This window comes from Artibeus jamaicensis, unplaced genomic scaffold, assembly GCF_021234435.1.
Source record: "Artibeus jamaicensis isolate MK-2021 breed Jamaican fruit bat unplaced genomic scaffold, CSHL_Jam_final scaffold_3151, whole genome shotgun sequence".
Classification (NCBI taxonomy): domain Eukaryota; kingdom Metazoa; phylum Chordata; class Mammalia; order Chiroptera; family Phyllostomidae; genus Artibeus; species Artibeus jamaicensis.
Window position 1 is genome coordinate 6,170,260 of NW_026522037.1, and position 19,988 is coordinate 6,190,247.

Below are 19,988 nucleotides of genomic sequence, written 5' to 3' on the forward strand. Positions count from 1 at the left end.
GCTGTTCGCCTCGTTTTCCTTCGGGGAGCCGCTGACTAAGGATCTCCACCAGCATGAGCCTAATGCCTCCCGACAGGCCTTCGCTAGCCAAGAGGGACCCGGGTCGAGCGCACCAGTTACTGGTCACAGGATCCGCAGCCCGTGGAAAGGCTCCCGCAGCGCAGCCAGCTGAAAGCCAACTAGAGAGGACGGGCAGTGTGCATTTGTCCTGACACAGCTTTGCTCCCGCTGGCTGCCAGCTCCCCCCATGTCGGGGCCAAGCTTCTGTTAAACTAGTCTTCTGTGGCTGAAGCCACGGTGAAGCCCTGGGTAAATATATTATCGTCCCAAGATCATACAGTAAGAAGCCAACCAGGGCTACGGCATAAGGCTGTTGGAAGAGGGCTTGACTAATTTTGATAGAAGGTTTGGAGACCATGATTTCAAGGGGCATTTACGGCATTTTCTTTACAATTTTTTTGCAACAGCAATTTACAAGATGCCACGATTGGATCTTGGAGCACGGAAGTGGACGCTGGACGAAGTCTGAGAGGGCGAAGGTGGAGGGAATCAGCGAAGGAAGGAAAGACCTGTGTTACACGAATTCCCCGCACTTCTCAGACCTGTGGGCCAGACACAGGTTCTGGCTCATGGGGCACCACGTGCACCAGACACTGCTCAGTAACAGTTGCCAAATAAAACTTTCTCCTTCCAGGTGTGAATACCTGCTTAGAACTGGCGGCTTCGGAAACGCTACGATCTGGAAGCGCAGGCCGCTTTCACACTCTGCAGGCTAAACAGTCTGGGCAGTTAATGCGGCTGATTAGCTGACCAGTGGACGTTTGGTTAAAACACCCACACCGCAGGGTTGAGTACTGCATCAGAAGGGGAACCAAGACAACGCACCCCTGCAAATGTCACGGCCAGCACATGCCTGTATTGGTCCTAGGAATCTGGGGCTGAGACAAGCATCAAGACTGGTGACCCACCGTAATTACCAGCAATCCAACTCACCTTCACTACTTTCCAAGCCTTCTCTGGAACTCTGGACACATCACTCCTCAGGCGTACCACCTAAAAAGCACAGAGTTTAGGGACCTGCTACCTGGCATCGGAGGTAAGGGAAGAGCAGAAGGCCTTCCCAACTTCAGATACAGGGAGAATGTGGCCCAGGGTCTTTGTGGCTGGCACTTGACATACTCCTGGGACTTGGATTTATTCTGGAGGCTATGCACGGAGGCTGGCGAGGTGCTGTTCGAAGCCTAGGTGTGGTTACATGGATTCCATGGGATATTTCAAGAATCCAATCACTAAAGGATAGCTCTAAAAAAGAACCAATTATAAATAATATTGACAGACTATTTAAAAGAATTTGTTAGTACGACTGCTTCCTATGAGACACTCTCTTCATGCAAGTGTGGCAAGCGGGGCTAATGAATTAAGCAGGCCAAGTCACCTCCTCACGGGTGAAAGAGCATCTTTAGTAAATGGAACTCACTTCTGCAGTCAGTCAGAGGGTGAGTCAATCAGATTGAGTCTTCCGCCACTGAGTCGAATTCCTACATATACACTCTCCCCAAACTTTGGTTACAGTGGGGGCCACGATCCTCAGTGGGTCCCCACTTCCACCTCTAACGTCTTCATTTTACTCACACACGTTTCCTGATAGTATGACTCTACTTTTGCCTCTCGCTTGCCTCCCTGAAACACAGCCCGTTTTCTAAATTACTCCTGTGCCTTTCTCGTAAGAGATCTCCTCACTGTCCCTCTGCGAAGGACCCCCTGACATGAGGAGTAAAGGCTCAGGAAATAAGTGGGGGGAGTCAATGCCATCATCCGTGTTTTCGCTGCCTTGTCCAATCACCTCAAATTTTACTCAGAGGCCTTGTCCCTACAGTCCCGCGTCCCTTTCAACTCGTCTCTCGCACTAGCCTGGCTTGCGGTAACTTTAACTGACCCACGGCGGTGGGTCGGTGCTCACCTTCTCATGGGCCACGAAGGCCCTCGGACACTAGCGTCCGCTCTCTCTGAGCAGGTGGTGCCTGTGGGACAGGCCCGTGCCGCCTGCAGCCCGGTCGTCCTAGCGGACGCTTCTCAGTTGAGAACTAGCCACAACATATGCAAAACCCCAAGTGGTGGACACGGCTGCCAAACAAGCACTTTCTTCTCTCAGTAAGAAGACAGAAGTGAGCGAGTTAACTGAGCGCATGTTTTAGAGGCTTCCACCTAGGAGGACGCATACACGGAGTGTGCGGCGCGCAGTGCAGTGCACGGGGGGTCAGAGCCGGACTCTGCCACTGGCTAGCCTAGCACAGTGCTTGGCCAAACAGGCACTGAATGAACACTGTTATTTAATACAGTAACTCTGCAACCCTGGTTAAAGTGAGTTAGCCTCTCGGAGCCTCAGTTCTCATCTGTAAAGTGGGAAAGACAGAGTCACAACGAGCCCTCTCACAGACTGGAAGGCAGGCTAGCGAAGTGGTGAAGGACAGATTCTATCACTGACCGAGTGACTTAGAGCAAGTTCCTTGCCCCCCAAACCTGAGTTTTCTCAAATGTAAAATGAGGATGGGCGTAGGACCTAAATTACAGAATCTGAGAGGATTAAAGTAGTTAATGCATGCAAAGCACTCAGGCCGTGCACACGGCAAAATTCCCACGTTAGTTATTGTTATTATTGCCATTATTGTCATCACATGACGTATTATGTACGGCACCGCCAGCACAGGGTCAGAAACACTCGGAAAGTTTTTAGTACGCGGTAAGCACCAAATAAACATTAGCTATTAGCCATGAGAACAGGTGGTCAGCCGATGGCTGCTATCATTATTAAACAGTGTATAATGAAACATTAGTCTGACATTAAAGTTAAGAAGCACACACCATGACGACCATCTCTTTTCTTTGTGCTTTATCTGGACTAGATGCTAGAAAATAGGTTCATGCTCTGAGCTGGTACAAGAGCAGCTTTAGTAACGGTTAAAGAAGAGTGGGTGGAAGGGAAATAGCCCTTACGAAAGCCAGCCCAACTCCCAACCCCGTGTCTTCTACCGATAACTTTGATTTTACAGGAGAAGCAGGAGGAGTGGGGGGAAGGGAGGCAGGGGAAGAACCGGCTGGAGGCAGCAGGTGATGTCTTATCTCGAGGGCTCGTTTGCATCACTGAAGTTCCCAGTCTCGAGCCCCCACGCTCCTCTTTTGGAGACATCACAAACTCCTATTTCCTGGGTAAGTTCTCAGCTTACTGGGTGACTGGATCATTGGCATCCCCGTGACCAACAAATTATCAAATTTCAGTTCAGACCCACTTCAGACCAGTGAGTCCACCCAATCCTCCAGGTTCTCTTCGGTAAATTAATGCACACAGACGATGGGTTTCAGAATACCACCACTAGTTAACAATTATCGGGAGTTTTTGGTAAAGGGTCAGATACATGGTAGTGGATGGAAACCAGACTTCTGGTGATAAGTGTGCCATAGTGTATACAGAGGTAGAATTACGTCGTACACCTGAAACGGACACAATGTTATTAACCAAAGTCACCCCAATTCTGTGTGACAGGCTCAGCACGAACAGAGATGAAATGCCTTTCGGATGTAAATATAGTCTCGCTCTCCAACAGCAGACTATGAGCGGAGTTGCTCTTCCCGCAGCAGGGATGGATTACGTCAAATACCCAGGACCCGGCTTAGTTCTCCTGTGACTGCTGGGTCCTCAGGACTGGAGGTCCAACCTGTGGCTGTAGAGGTAAGTGCTTCCCTTGGGAAGTAAAACGGCAAATCTGGGGATGAAACCTGTGCTGCTGGTTTACCAAACATTACACTTAAACTTGATCGTGCCTGGACTCGAGTCTAAATACTGGCACAGGCAACGCGACACCGTGGAAGGCAACCCTTGGTCTACAGTAGGATGATTTGGTCAAATCCCAGATCTGCCTCTAAACAAGTTTATAACCTTCCTGAAATCTACTTCCTGTTCTGTAAGACGGAGATAATCATATCTACTAAACAGAGTCCTGCCGAGGAGACTAAATGAGAAATGTAATGAATAACCTCGCAAAAGGGTCAAGCCCAAGGTAGAAACCCAGCACAGATTCAATTAAGGCTGAAGACAAAACCTTCTCAAATGACAGTTCCTAGGCATTCCTCACTCTGCGTTATCTGAATATATGGAATTCGTAAGTTATGGCATGGACCTAATACCCAGCGCCTTGAACTTTAGGCACATCAGCGATACTCGGGCTGCAAACTTTGTGTAAGGCAGCTGTACCTGCTGGGGAGTGCGCTGCTGCAGCTCCGTTTCGTAAATGCAGATGGAAAGGAAAAAGGATGGCCGAGACCCGGGACTACCAGCACGAGCACTTCTGACGAGCGAGGAAAGTGGGCCGAGAGGAAGCACGTGAGGACGTGGCCAGGAGCACTTGGAGGTAAGAAAAAACAAGAAGGACCGAAGGCTCACAGGAAACTAACCTGACACTGAATGTCAACTGTTATCAAGATATTAAAAAATAATCAAAAGAAGAAGTTAAAGAAGAAAGACTAAGACGAAGAATAAAGGGTTAAAACAGAAACCGAGAATCGCAGTTCTCAGCACCTGTGACGCCATCGGCGTAGTGAGGTGCCACGCACACTTGGGCACTGTCTACAGTTTGACAATCTCCCTCATCCAAAGGTGCGAGGGGTTACCCACGGAAATGCAGTCCCAATTTTGAGATGGGAATCAGTCAGAAAATGTAATTCACGCCGGGGAAAGTTGTTTCAGAGCCAACTTCACTTAAACACGTCTACTCAGGAAAGCGAGGGACGCCTGCACTGGGGAGCCACGCAGGCCTAGGGGAGAGCAAAACCCCAACGCGTCTGCCAAATGCGCTTCTCCATCTCCGGGTTCCTTCAACAGAGACATTCTGGGGGATAAAAATTAGGAAAACACTGAACTTAACGAATTCAAAACGTTGAAAAGATATTTTGCATCTGTGTTTTATAGCCAAGCGCTTTCCCCACATCTGTCCCAAGGCAGCAGATGAAGCGTTATAGTCACCAATGCTAATACTAGCAATTGGAACACGCTCTTTGGCAAGGCAGAAATAAGATAATTGTTCAGCATAGCCTGGCTTTTCAGAAATACTGGAAGCATTGCCTGTAATTATAGACATCTGTCACTGCTAGCCACTCAGTACTAACCCTGACATCAATATATACAACCATAGCACTAAACCGCCTGCAGGCATGGCCGTGGAGACCAGATACCCAGGCAGGCAATCATCTGCTTCATCCACACTATCTGTCAAAGGTTCCCAACCACAAACAGCTCTCACGTTCTGTATCCTTAGGATAATATGTTGATTTATTTTAGATTCCCTAATATTTACAGTCCAGGCCATCTACTAAAATAAAGAAACAAAACTTATGGCTAATGGAGGCAGTTACTGTTCACAGTCATCATACAAGGTCATAGCTCAACCGTCCAATGTTAAAAACGGATGGCAGCTTTGACCGTGCACTACCACACAGGTGTTCCCTTTTGTAGGGGCGATGATTTTCAAGGGCAGTTCTAAGTGGTAAATACAGTCTTTCATCAGCAAGCATGCTGCCACAAATGATGTGATAGAAATGCTCATATTTTCAAGTCTTTTGTGAGAAGTACAGATAAGTTTCGATGTTGAGCACTGCAGAACCCGATCGTCGGTCTGGGTTTGGCTGTACGTATAGTACTGTGTCTGGCAACCTGGGTTTTGTTTTACATATACAAATGATGTGTTGTCTAAAAATCAGGAACTGGTATTGAAGGGTAAAAAAGACTTGGTTAATGAATGAGCCAACTAACATATAACGTTGCTGGGTATAAAGCTTACTGAAATCTGTGCATACACACTCATATTTTTAAAAGCCCAGAGATACACTATAGCTGTAAATGCCATTCTCTTTTTTTTTCTTTGAAGCAGGCAGAGAAGCTAAAAATGACTACACATTTAGGCTAATTAGGAATAAACACTCACAATTATCGTAATGTGTTCCTAAAAACCCAGATATTTCTTGGTCTGATCACAGCAGCCTATGCTGGAGAAAAACTATTAATTACTGACAGACAGTTAGCTTACAAGTGAGCTGCATCTTAAAAAACCTCTTTTAAAATACAATTGCTAAATGCCTTACAGTGCTGTAATGTGAGACAGGTTCAAATCTTATTACTTCACTGAAATTAAAACCTAAGTTTTAATACTGTTCAAGTCGAACAATGATTCCACACTTTATTGCTTTTGAAATCCCCCGATGATCATAGGAAAAAATGCCCCGGAGAAAGAAAGACTGTTTTCGATAAACAGAAAATACAGTTTGCACTCTTAGCCTCTTTGTCATCACAAAAAAAGGATTTAATGCCAATTCTTTAAAAAAAGACTTTTCCCCACAAAATGTGCACCTTGTGTGCCATTTGTAAAATCAGTTCACTTTCTTTTATTTATTACTGCAGCGCGGCAAGGCAATAAAGAAGCTACCGATAGCTAATAAATTACATGCCTTTTAAAACAATTCTCTTGCTACAAAAACATGTAACTACAAAGGTTTACATTTACATGGTACATCATAGGAAATGTCTATATTTGTGTCCTATTAACCATTTTAGCAAATTGTGGATTTTTACCAAATAGCTGATAAGAAAGAAAAAATAAAGCGATTCACAAACGCTCATGTGATATAGAAGAAAAGCCTTTCTGGGAAACCACTCTTACGCTGTTTACACTTTCGAAAAATCCTCCCCAATTTATTTTAAAACATGTTTTGATCAATTATTTCTTGCATCAAAAAGGTAGTGAAAGATAGTCTAATCAAGGTCATTTTAACCTTCACTCAGTGAACACTAAGACCTAAGAGAGTACCTTCCCCCCTAATTTATGCTGCTAGTACCACACAGTCTCTTAAAAACCATAGCTCCTAGCAATTACTTAGAACAAATCATGAAGAGATCACTGGATGGAAGGCAAAAGTGGCCCAAATTTGTTCTTTAATATAGTTTGTATTTTTAAAAAGAATTTGGCTTAGTAAATTCTTTTTACTAAGGAACTTGGTTATTTGTTTTAAAAATATTCACATCCAATGTCTTGCTTAATTATAATTTTCTTTTAAAAGAATACAGCTTCACATATCCACAGGGATTGCCTAAAACCCCTACTCTTTGAAAACAGCCTGTTTATTTTGTCTTTCTGGTTTATCTACATTCAGATGAATTCTGAAAGGTCTGTACTCCAATTCCAGGATTCAGTTGTTACATTAATCGGAGCATCTATTTCCTGCTCTCAGCCTCTAATCCAGCGACTTTCAGCGGGGGTGCCGCAGGAATTTTCAAAACACGCGACGCCAGACCATTTAGTCGGGGCCACTGACCTCTTCTCCCTTATGTCGTCAGATAAAAAAGTGACAAGAGCCAACAAAACAATAGCCGTCTGGTACGAATGAATCAAAATTATACCTGTATTTTTGTCAGATGGGCAAAAATTGTATTTATTTTTTGGTGTGCTGCAGAATTTTAGTAATTAGTTTATGTGTTCCACGAGATGAAAAAGGTTGAAAATAGCTCCTCTCAATCTTGTGATGAGCATGTATTTATGAGGTAATGTACTGTCTTTTATTATTAATTTCCTCCATTTCCTGGAATAGCTATCAGAGCTGTGGCTTTTTTGGTTTCATACCTACAAAATTTCAACTTTGTTCAATTATGCATGATGGGCGATAATTCCGTTCTGAAAGTACAAACAACTTTGTTGCGCTCCATCCTCCCTTTCAGATGACGACCCGCCACGTACCCATGACTGCGGAGGCCACGTTCCACAGCTCTCCATGTAGGACCTGCTTTTTCCTCCTTTCTTTTGATCTCAGTTTGATTATGGTGATTAACCACTAGAAATTTGTGGAAGATATCTTTTCGGAAGAGTTCAATGAAATCATCTCACTTTCACAGATCTCTTTAGAGGGGAATTATTACAGTCACGATCATGTTCTATAAACTACGTGTCTGTCTGTACGTGTCGAGAACCCTGGACCATGTCCTAATTCCTCTTTCGCTTGTTTCCTCGTGTTTTTTTGAAACATGACCTTTCCCCACACTGCGGCTGATCTGAAATGATAAAATTCTCAATCAGCAACCAAGAGAAAGAGCTGACAAAATACCCCTTCCTCTATTGCATTGACAAAATGTTGTTTTACATCTTTAATTACTGGGTTTACCTCCCCTCCCGCTGGGAGAGGGCTCACAGTCACCGTATTGCCTCTCCTGGATCTCCGAGGACAGGCACCAGAGCAGGAGGGCAGGTGTCACCAGCCTCATTGTCGTAGATGAGGAAGATGAGAACACGGTCAGGAGACCGCTCACGATGGCACAGCAAAATGGCTGCTCCTCCCACTTCCTGTTCACAGTTCTACTTGACAACTCTACTTCCTAGCCGTTAGGGAAAAACATGTGTTCGTGGACATTTATCCCACTCAAGCCAAACTCAACTTCCTATTGGGTGCCATTTCATTCGCTGTCTGGAAAACAACCTTGAGTTACATCTGGCACCTGACAGAGTGGAAGTGGTGGGTAGTCCTTGGTGCCGACTGAGAGGGGCAGCAGGATTCACGTATTTTACTAATTACCCTCTTAGAAGTGATGGAACATTTCGCGTCATCAACCTCTTTAATTTGGCAAACAATCTGCAGTGTACTGAGATTTCATTTTCTTGGTCTTGTTTTGCAATCTTAAAGAAATTTTATCTATTGATTTGGGAGAGAGAAAAAAACCCCACACAAATTTGTTGTCTCACGCCATTTGTGCATTCACTGGTGATTTTTTCTCTGTGCCCTGACCAGGGACTAAACTGGCAACCTTGGTGCCTTGGAACGAGCTACTTGGCCAACGCTTGTTTTTGCAGTCTTGATGGGAAAGCAGAAAACACGCAGCTGGACTCTTCTGGCACCAACATGCAATGAACTCCTAACTGTACTTTATTTACTTGTTAATGTAACACACACTAAAAGAAACCCCCAGCCTCCCCTGGGGCTTACGTTAGGATTCTTCTTATATGTCCCCACGGTTCTTCTGCACAGCAGTCGTTCCTCATCACACTGAGCAAGGCTTACCTGTTGGCTTTGTCTTGTTCTCGACTCGTCTGTGATGGCAGGACTCACCGTTGTTTAGCACACAGCAGGCAACTACATGTGTCTGTAATTCCAGTGTGTTTCCCCCCAAAACCATCAAGTACTTCTACAATTCTCAGTGGACAGTGATCAGATCCTAACTAGATTCTGACGCTACCTACCTACACAGAGCGTCAGATCACGTAGGCGGGGGGCTCAGTCCCACAAGACTGTCCCTCATTCAGAGGACAATGGAAAGAAAATCCAGATCATCACATTTAGGGCAAAGGTTCCAATGACTCCCTCCTTGGGTTTAATTTGCTAGAGTAGCTCCCAGGACTCAGAGAAACACTTTCCTTCCTAGGTTGCTATTACGAAAGCTGTAACACAGGGACAGCCAGACAGAGGAGATGCTTACGGCAAAGCACGTGCAGCCCCCACGCCCTCTGAGGGAGCCGCTCTCCCTGGATCTGAACATGGTCTTGAACCCAGAAGTGCTCCAAACCCCGTCCTTTTAACCTTTTATGGACGCTTCACGACGTAGGCACCCCTGATGAACTCACTGGCCACTGGCAGTGACTGACTCCATCCTCAGCCCCTTGCCCCTTCCCAGAGATCAGGGGACGGGGCTGAAAGTCCCAGCCCTCTAATCCCATGGGTAGGTCCCCTGGCAGCTCCCATCCTTAGGTACTTTCCAAAAGTCACCTCTTTCACGAAAACCCAGGTATAGTTGAGAGGGGTTTGTTATGACTATCAAGACACCTTTACTGGCACTTACTCACTTAGGAAATTCTAAGAGTTTTAGGAGCTCCTTGCCAGAAAGGGGAATGCAGACTGAACACAGTATTTCTTATTATAAATCACAACGTCGGAGTAATTATAAGTCCTTGAATAATGAAACAATAAAAGGGGGGCACTGATCGAGCCCCACATTACACAGTTCCACCTACCGTCAAGGTCCTTTTCTAATTTACCACCTTGGAAGAGTGAACACGGGCTGGTTCCAAACCAGTGTCTCGCAAATCACCGCTTTAATTAATGACACCTATTCCAGAAACATGACTAGGGTCAGAATAAAATCTCTGCTTCTGTCTCCACGAATTCTGACCACCTCACCCTACCTAATCCATATCAATCAATCGGGACAGTCTCAAACTTGGTTAAAAAAAAACAAGGATGCAGAGCAGAAAACACTTAAGGAACGAGCCTGAGAATTACCGCTCATCCTTTAACGGGTCTGGAGCCAGACCCAAACACCAATCACGTGCCTGCCACTTCCTGCCACTGTGGCCTTAGTCGAGTCACTTAGTCAGTAGAGCCAGGGTTGAGAACGCCATCATGAAGATTATTTTGAGGCTCATAAGATATAACGCACATAAAAGCTCATTGTCCCAGTGCCTGACGTATACAATGAAGAATAAATCAACGCTGGCATTGTCATTATCATTTAACTAGGTTTAATGACTATGATCTAAATACTGAGAACTGTAGGAGTGAACACGTGAACAGAAGAGCGGAGGATGGGAATCGTGGTGGCTGGAGGAAGAGAGAAGGAAAAAGACAAAACGGAATCCAAGACGAAGCGGGTGAGAGCTGCGACCGGCGAGGAGGACCTGGGAGGAGGACCTGGGAGGCCTCGGAGCGCCGGCTCAGTGCAGGCCACAGAGAGGCCTCTGAGCCCCGTGGGGACCGTGGGCGACAGCGCGTCCAGCTGCAGTGAGTGGATGGGCCACCGAGCAGTGACGCCTTTATCCCTCAGGGACGTTCGCTGTCTCTGATGCCACGTGTTTCCTCTCCTTGGGAGTCTGACCTTCGCGAACTCACGGCTGTGGGTTCTCATCTCTCTAATTCTTTATTTTCGGTCAGAAACTTCAACCTCCACATCCTTGAACCGAGAGTGCCCTCCATCCTCAGACTCATGGTTCCTTGGGGAAGGTTCATCTGCTTGTAAGAGTCCAGTCAAACGTGTACCCCAAACCTCTAAATCTGTAGCCCCAAAAGTCAGTGTTCAACGTGGAAAAGAAGCCCCTCCGCCCTAGCTGTGCTACAGAAGAAAAGTCCCGTGTTTTTGCCGTGTTCAAGGTGCACTTTTTTGCCTACTTTTTTGAGGGAAAAATAAGAATACACATTATATATGGTAGTGCTAATTCCATCTCTATATGCATGTTTTCAATTCTTTTATTTATGCTTATGCATTAAAAGTGTACCTCTAGAAAGCAATAATGATACTTGTATGCAAAATAATACCCTGGAATACGATACTTGGTTTTGTTTCTAAATACAAATAAATAAAAAGTGAATTAAAAATGAAAATGAGCCCTGGCTGGTATAGCTCAGTGAATTGAGCGTGGGCTGTGAACCAAAGGGTCACCGGTTCGATTCCCAGTCAGGGCACATGCCTGAGTTGCGGGCCAGGTCCCCAGTGGGAGCCATGTGAAAGGCGAGCACATATTGATGTTTCTCTCCCACTCTTAAAAAAAAATAAAAATGAAAGATTTTTTTTTTTCCTGAAAGTTTGGGCCCAAAACGTGGGTGTGCATCATACACAAGAAAATACGGTAGGTAGGGTTGGACATTGAAAAGGAATGTGAAGGCGGCAGAACCGCGACCATTCGGGCGCGTCTCGTTGAAGAAGAAAGTCCGAGGTCGGCCAGGACCTTGAGGGAGACCTCTGCTGCCCGAGTCGGGCACACGACCTGTGAGCCCAAGAGCCCCTGGGGCTCATTGCTGCCTCGACCTCTACTCCGGCCACCTGCTCTACAAGCGTGACTGCTGACCTCGAAAGGTCAGAGGCGGCATCTAGATGCTTCTTTCTTCATAACCGCTTGAGAGTCTTTCATCCACGGGCTTATCAAATCTGTCTGAACTTTCAGGTTGTGACACCGCTTGCAACACCGGTTCCATACATTTCATTACCCACCATAGAAACAGAGTCTCCTCTTACTCTCCCCGAACTTACTGTGGGGCGAGGGGCTCCCGAACTTCACTTTGAGAAACCTTCCAGGCTTCCCCATTTCCCTATTAAATAAAAATCTGATCTCCCCTCTTACGTGTTTAGTTTTCTAGGCTGAAGAGGCCTAACATTTCCACGGTGTTTTATTTTTATAGTGTGTATATAAGCTGTGTTCTGAAAAAGTAAAACTATATAGATTATATCTATTAACATTGTGCTTCTAAATCATTTGAACTGTTGCATCTTTGGGGACTGTCCTGCGCAGACCGCAATTCTGTGCAGTGACAAAGGTCAAAAACCACGGAACGGCCCCACCGTTCAATTCTGAGCAAAGTCTTAAAAGGTTCCCGGAGGCCTTACCCTGACGGAGAGAAAACCCAGGGGAAAAGTGAACAGGTGGTGTAAATTTCTAGAAAGAGGGCAAACCTATTCGTTTTCTTTCTTTTTAAGTAAAAGCGTTTTTTGAGAAAAAAATTGAGAAAAGCAGAAATAGGGAACCAAGGGTCACCGTATTTCTCAATGACCAGAGGAGAAAATAAAATGACTAGACTCTCGAAGGTGAGCAAGAGTTAGAGACGTCACAACCAGACGAAGTGCGCTCATTTGCAACTACATAAACTGTGCCAGCCCGATGCCTTGTCTAGAAACTTTGTCACATACCGAATCGTCTTTTTGACGTGACATTTTTGAAAAGCAGTGTACAAGAGTCAGAGAAACTAGAGTTCGAATCCCCATCTCAGGTGTGACCCTGGACTATTTCATCAACTTCCTTGAGAACCCATTTCTTCATCTACAAAACGAAGACAACTCCTATTTTATAAGGCTATGGAAAGCATCAGCAACAACTCAGACAAATGCTTAGCACAGTACCTGGCTGGAGCCCAACAGGCAGTTCATAACCATGACTGCTACTGAGAACATCAGCTGCACATCTAGAAAATAACCGAGCTTATAAAGAATTAGGAATTCTCATGAAATTGTACAATGCTCTTTTTTTTAAATGAAAAGGGAAAAATAAACCATCATTTGCATTCAATTACTATGCATCTATTAATATATCACATTATTTAGGCAATTTAAATTTTGATGTCTGAGAATAAGTAATTGGGAAGGGGGGAAAACATTTTAATTGCATAACATATAACATGCTGTACCTAAATTAAAAAGCAACTATTCTCTGGAGCATTAAATGGGAATATCTAAAAAGCATAAGGTTTTTAAAGAGTGGTATGGATTCCTGGCTTACTGTGAAAAATTCCCGATGCCCCTTAAAGCTTTTAAGAACACCAGAATGGCCAACAGTCGGTGGAGGGGCATAAAGCAGATGGTTCGGACAGTCTGAATGCGAAAAAGCAGGTGCTTAGCAAAACAGAAGCATTTGCCAGTTTGCCAACACTGCTGGTTCCTGCTCCCACATTCTGCTTGCAGCACCGCCCCCCCCCCCACATCTGCTCACTGGTGCTCATGTGATTCATTCATTTGACTCAGAAGCAGAATAGCAGCAGCCTGCAAATCCGGAGCCAACTGAAGTCTGTTATTTAAAAGTGGAGTTTTCCTTTCTTTACAGGTTTTTCTCAATATTTTAATCTTAGGGAGGTGGGGAAATTATCTTTCAATTTAAGACACATTTCTTTGACTGAAGGTAATTCTTTGAACAAGAGCACAGTGAGGGGGCATCAATGCCTAGCTTATGGCACATGTTAATATAGAGATGCGAACTAACTCAAAGCTTACACCATGTTTGCAGATAATACTCTCTACTGCCCAAGTACCATAAAAGAAGAAATCACCATCAATTAGCATCTAAAAACAAAGAAAACAACCATAGCCTCACCTGATCACAGGGAGAACCAAACTAGGCATATTTCTCATAAAGTATCACATTTTCTTTTGCTTCTGAACAAAGCTAGGAACTTCTGAGAACATGTCACAATTCAGAAGGATGAGAATCCAGCAGGTTGAAGGAATAAAATTCACAGTCACATGGTGAAAAGGACTCAGATTGGAGACAATGTTCTTCCCTTTGACATTCCCCTATTGGTGTGCCATGGGATCTTGAAAAAAAAATACTATACTGTATATCTACTTAGAAACATAACGAACACTCGTGAAAAACAAGCATAACTCAGACATAAACAAAAAGGAGATCCGGGGTATCTCCAAAAAGGGTTGAGGATGCGGAGGGTGAGTACTGATTGGTGCCAAACTAGAAAGAGACCGTGTGGAGCAGCCAGGACAGCGGAGGGTGACCTTACGGAAGTGGTGAAGGCAGTAAGTGCGTCCAGCTGGCTGCAGACTCCACGGTCGGGTTGGCTTTGCTAACAAGCAGCCTCCTAGCTGGCCCTGCTAGTTTTTACCGCAGCACTTGAGGGTACTGAAGTTCCAGGGACGGAGGCAGTGACAATGACGATGAAGAGGATTCGAGCAGCTCTCATTACTGAGTGCTCGTTATCCGCCAGGCTCTGTAAGCCATGTGACTTGATTCTCCTTTCCACACTCAAATCCTGGCATTAACGTGTAGCCTTCAGAGTACGCGCCACAGCACCTTTCGATAAAACAATAGCCCTTTCGATGTACTGGCATGCAAGCGTCACACAAGTCATTTAATACTGTATTTAGTCACAGGAAAGCCAAGTGAAACATAAGATGCTCTCCCAACAGGCCGCTTCTCCATGTATCTTTATGCCTGAAGCCAAAATCCATCACGAGCGAAAATACTCAAGAGAAAGAATAATATAAAAATCATACGTCCTTCCCATTCTCTGTTCCTCTGGACCAACGCGGAGCACTCCATGGTCTGTGACATCCGAAGGAGATGATGACAAAGGAAACTACAAATTATCCTGTCTCACAGTAAGTCATAATGGCATTTCAGGTGAAGCGCAACACAAAGAGGGATTTCACAGAGAGTCACTCAGTTTTAATAGGTCCTCCAAGCCTGATCCACACCGTACTGTGACAGGCAGACGCTCTAAAGGACAAGACACCTTTGACAAACCGTCCGATGGATACCCGCTGCCATCGGAAGGGGCCTGGGCGCCAGCAGGCACGGAGGGCGAGGCGGCTGAAGGGCAACGTGTACCGGAGGCCGCACTTCTGCCCACCCATGATTACGACAGTACCACCAGAATGATGCCTCTGGAGCGTCACAAGGATGGTCAGGCACTGCTCGTCCAGCTCCAAGTCCCCAGGGGCACCCCATTTCCCGCAGAACGAACCCTTCTTTCCTTACTCTGCGGTGGAGGACTCTTCCCCTCTGGCTGCCCCCGGCCGCAGTAACCACCTCTGCCCTAGCTCGCAATGCGCTGCCCAGAATTTCACCGCACGAAGCCCCGACCCCGGCTGCTCACGCCATGCGTTCATGCCTCTCTGCCTTTGTGTCCAGCCGGGAACAGTCATCCTCCCCTTTGCAACCTGGGGACATCCTCTCCACCTTCGAGACCTAGTTTGAGTGCCATTTCTCATGGGATGCTTCACTTTCTTCAATGACGCGTCATAAATGCCCCCTGTCACCCTGTGCTGTCAATGATTTGTGTGCCCTTGTGTCTCCTCCACAGTCTGTGAGCTCCTGGCATAGAGAATGGATGGGGACGCAGCACACACTCAGTAATGCCAGTTAAAAGGATGAATAAACTATGGTATCAAAAGCCCTTGTCCAGCCCTGACTGGCTTGGCTCAGTGGGTTGGGCATCATCTCCCCACCTGTGTAAGTTCTGCAGCCTTTCCTTGACTTCCTGGGCCTCGAAGTGCCTGTGAGGGGCTCCACGCAATGATTTGGTAGAACGTCTATCTGGACCAGTCCGAGGTTTCTTCAGGAACAAAGTGAGGTTATACATTTTTAGCAAGAACACCAGAGGGGAGAGCATGTCCACGGGTCTTGTTACTTGTGATGCAACCTTGAACTCTTGTCTCTACTTTTTCATTGCAGTGACTATTTTTCCTTTCGTAGTGAATATTTTGTGGAAGATACTCATCTTCTCACGAAGATTAGGAATATAACCTGTTTATCCTTTAATTTATGCCCATTAACTTGAGCATCCATTGGCGGATCTTGCCTACAACTGTTACTGTGGTATCCGAATAGTGGGTATTCGGGAGGGACTCCTTCACTCCCTCTAAATTTATTAATTGGAAATCGTCCACAAGGAAGAACTTCCTCTTCTTGCCCATTTATTCAGTTATATATGCATATCAGTATTAACTCATGAATATTTATCTCATTTCGAATGTTATAATCCAATACTGTATATCATTCATTTCACTGCTCAAAATTATTCCAGCCAGCCACTGGGAGTTCTTCCAGGGCGGCTCCCCTGCCCACATCCTTGGTGCTCCCTGCCTTTTAAAAAGCACCTCTTTCCTTGCTGGCACTGTAAGAAGCTCTAAGCTTATCTCATCTTTTCCTTGACCCAGTCCTGGAATCAACCTCTTCTCCAAGAAGCCTTGGTTTCTTTAATTGGAAACGGTATTTAGAAATGAAAACCTGGGACCTAGATGTGTTCACTGCTTCCATGGTTTTACCGATTCTCAGCGACAAAACAAGCAAATATAAGTGCGATTACTATACACATATCCGTGTGTATTTCTGTATGTGTGTACACAGGAGATTCTGATTACTCTAATTTTGATGTAGGACCACTGCTCATTCCAGTCTCCCCCTTTCCTTGTTTGTGACTCCTTTTCTCAGCAGGAAGAAATATGGCTCTTAGTATCTATGACACTTGGTACTGTGAGGTTTAAAAAAAATTCTAAACCCTTCTAATAAAGTTGTAGTACCTTGTTATGGTTTTAACACGCATTTTCCTGATAATAATGATGTTGAACTTATTTGCTACCTGCATACATGCTTCACTGAAGTAGCTGCTAATGTGGTGTTTCTCATGATTAGGTTTCGAGACTTCTTATGCAGTTTAAATGTAAGTTGTTGGTCAGAAACGCAATTTGCAAATATTTTTGCCAATTGGTTACTTGCCTTTTAATTCGAGTTAATTTTTGTATAAATTGTGAGATACAAAGAGAAACTCGTATTTTTGCATGTGGACATCCAAATGACCTTGAAGCATTTGTTGACGAAGACCATCCTCTGTCCAGTGAATCTGCACTGCACCTTTGTAACCATCAGAAAAGTATATTTGTGCGGGTCCACTTCTGATTTTCTATTATGTCCCATTGATCTGTGTCCAAATTTTTGCCAGTGCCACACCAATTACTGTGACTTTATGGCAGGTCTAGACACTGAGGGTGTGCATCCTGCAATTCTGCTCTTTCTCAAAATAGTTTTTGGCTATTCTTGCTCCTGTGCCTTCCCAGATTAATTTTAAAATTAGATTGTCGTCCACAAAAAATCCCGCTAGCATGCTGACTGGCAATGCATCGAATCTATAGGTTCATTTTGGAGAAAGTTAATGTCTTGACAACATTGAACCTGCTCATCATGAACCCTGTGTATGTCTCCCTTTATTTAGGTCTTTCCTTTCTCTGCTCAGTGTTTTATAGTAGCATATACGGATCCTACATATACTTTGTTAGCTTTACATCAAAGTATTTAATCTGACAGTACTGTTTTACAAAGTACTTTTATAATAATAAAAATTTGATTGTTCATTGCTCATGTAAACATGCAGCTGAGATTTGTGTTCTGACCTTGCATTCTGCAACCACGCTAAACTCATTATTTCCAGGATTTTTTCTTGAAATTAAAAAAATTTTTTTGATAGATTTCTTGGCATTTTCTATATAGTCATGTCATTTGGGAATAGAGACAAGTTTTATTCCTCCTTTCCTTTACATACCTGTATGTGTAAATTTTTCCTTTCTGTCTCACTGAACAGAACTTCTGTCTGATGCCAAACAGGAGCGGTGAGAAATGGTCTCCTCGCATCATTACTGATCTCAGAGGGAAGCCTTCGGCCTTCCAGTATCCGTGTATGACGCTGCTCTTCACAGGCAGCATCCATCACGGGTGTTGAAAACTTTTTCTGCATCTATGGCGATAATCATATATTGTTTTTCTCCTTTAGCTTGTGAATAAGGTGAATGGCATTGATGGCTTTTAAATGCTGAACTAGCCACGCACTCCTAGGATGATTCTATCTGGTTCTGCTGCAGCATCTTCCTGGCATATTGTCAGATTTGATTTACAAATAGTTTGTTAAGAATTCCTAAGTCTATGACCATGAAGGATATTGATCTTTAGTTTTCTTTTTGTGTAATATCTTTCTGGTTTTGAAGTTGGGGTAATGATGGCCTCGTAAAATGAGTCCAAGAGTATTTGCCTCTCTTTATTTTCTGGAAGAGACTCTAGACTCAGGATCATTTCTTCCTTACACGTTTGGTAGAATTCTCCAGCGACACAACTGGGATCCGAGGTTTTCCTTATTGAAAGGTTTTTAAGTAGAAACCCAGCTTCTTAAGTAGATACTGGCCTATTCTGTTTATCTATTTCTTCCTGAATGAATTTGGGTAGTCTGTGTCTCACGGAAGTAGTCCATGCAGTCCGAAGTGTCCAGCGGAATCACCTCACTGTCCCTTTTAATGTCCGGCAGGACCTGCGCTGGCGTCTGCGTGTTCACTCCTGATGCTGGTTTGCACCTCCTTGACTTTCCCTTGGCCAGGATACCTAGATATTTATTCATTTTACTCTTCTTTTCAACCAACCAGCTTTTGGTTTCATTGACTTTACTATTTTTCTGTTTTAAATTTCATTGGTTTGTGCCCTTGTACTTACTATTTCCTTCCTTGCTTTGACTTTGAACTTAATTTGTTCTTCCTTTTCTGAACGAGGGGTAGGCAACCTACAGTCCCTGGGACTACCTGGATCTTGACAGAATTGGTGCCAACTCCTGTTCAAGATTACTGATTTAAGTTCCTTTTGCTTTCTCTAATATGCTCATTTAGTGCTAAAATTTTACCCTAAGCACTTCTTTAGCACTATCCCACAAATCATGATATTTAAGATTTATTTTCATTTTCATTCAGTTAAAATATTAAAAAATCTTTTTTTGACCCACGAGCTACTTAGAAGTGGTGGTTTTATTTCCACATATTTAGTAATTTTCAGGATAACTTTCTGATAATGATTTCAAGTTTAATTTTCTCATGGTCTGAAAACATACTTTATAGAATTTCTATAAATTTGCTCACACTTGTTTTACAGCCCAAAACAGGGTCCAGTGTGGTGAACGTATCGCGTGCATGGGGAGAGAGCGGACGCTCTGCTACTGTTGATGATAATTCTACAAGCGTCGATGCGCTCAAGTCGGGTTACAGCATTATTCCCGTCTTCCACAGTCTCTGAGCGTGCTGCACTCACGCTTTGGGGCAGCCTGTTCTTCTAAATTTTCTTCATTCTTTTTCCTACTTAGGTTTCCGTCTGGGGAAATCTCTCCTGACCGACCTTTGGGTTCACTGATTCTTTCCTTAACTCTGCCCAGTGTCCTGATGAGGCCTTCCAAGGCCTTCTTCATCTTCAGCGTTTATATTTAATTGACTTACAATTTTCAGCTCCCTGCTGAAATTACTCACTGGACATTGCATGCCGTCCACCCTCACTATCAGAATCTTGAACGTATTAATCCCTCTTATCTCAAATTCCTCGTCATCTAGTTCTAACGTCTGTGTCACAGCTGAGTCTGGTTTTGGTATTTGCTTTGCCTCTTGGCAGGTGGCTGCTTCTTAAAAACTCCTTTTTATAACTTTTTTGTCGAAAGGCAGATTTTTCGGTGGTTTTGGCCCCTGGAAGGGGGGCACGCTTTTCTGCTAGGCCTTCCGTGTGGGAGTCTGAGCTGATGGTTAGGAACTGGGTTAAATCGGAAATGTTGTGTCGAATGGTTGCCTACAGTACGTCATAGGCTTCCAATTACTCTAGTGATACCTTTGATGCAGAGCGGAGGCTGGTTATCAAGGGGATCGGCAGGGATCTTCCCAGCGTCTGCTCCTCCCTCGGCCT

General features: G+C 44.5%; 1 protein-coding gene across 3 annotated transcripts in view; it reads right to left on the reverse strand.

The window, feature by feature from the left end:
* The window catches only part of RANBP17 (RAN binding protein 17), a 236,875-nt gene that overhangs the window by 97,837 nt on the left and 119,050 nt on the right, over positions 1 to 19,988 (reverse strand). For 2 of the 3 annotated variants that reach the window (XM_037127899.2, XM_053656934.1), the window contains one exon: positions 994 to 1,053. The exons of the other annotated variant lie outside the window; for it this stretch is intronic. In XM_037127899.2, coding sequence (XP_036983794.2) covers positions 994 to 1,053 — 60 coding nt within the window. The remainder of the gene's footprint in view (positions 1 to 993; positions 1,054 to 19,988) is intronic. 3 annotated transcript variants of the gene reach the window in all.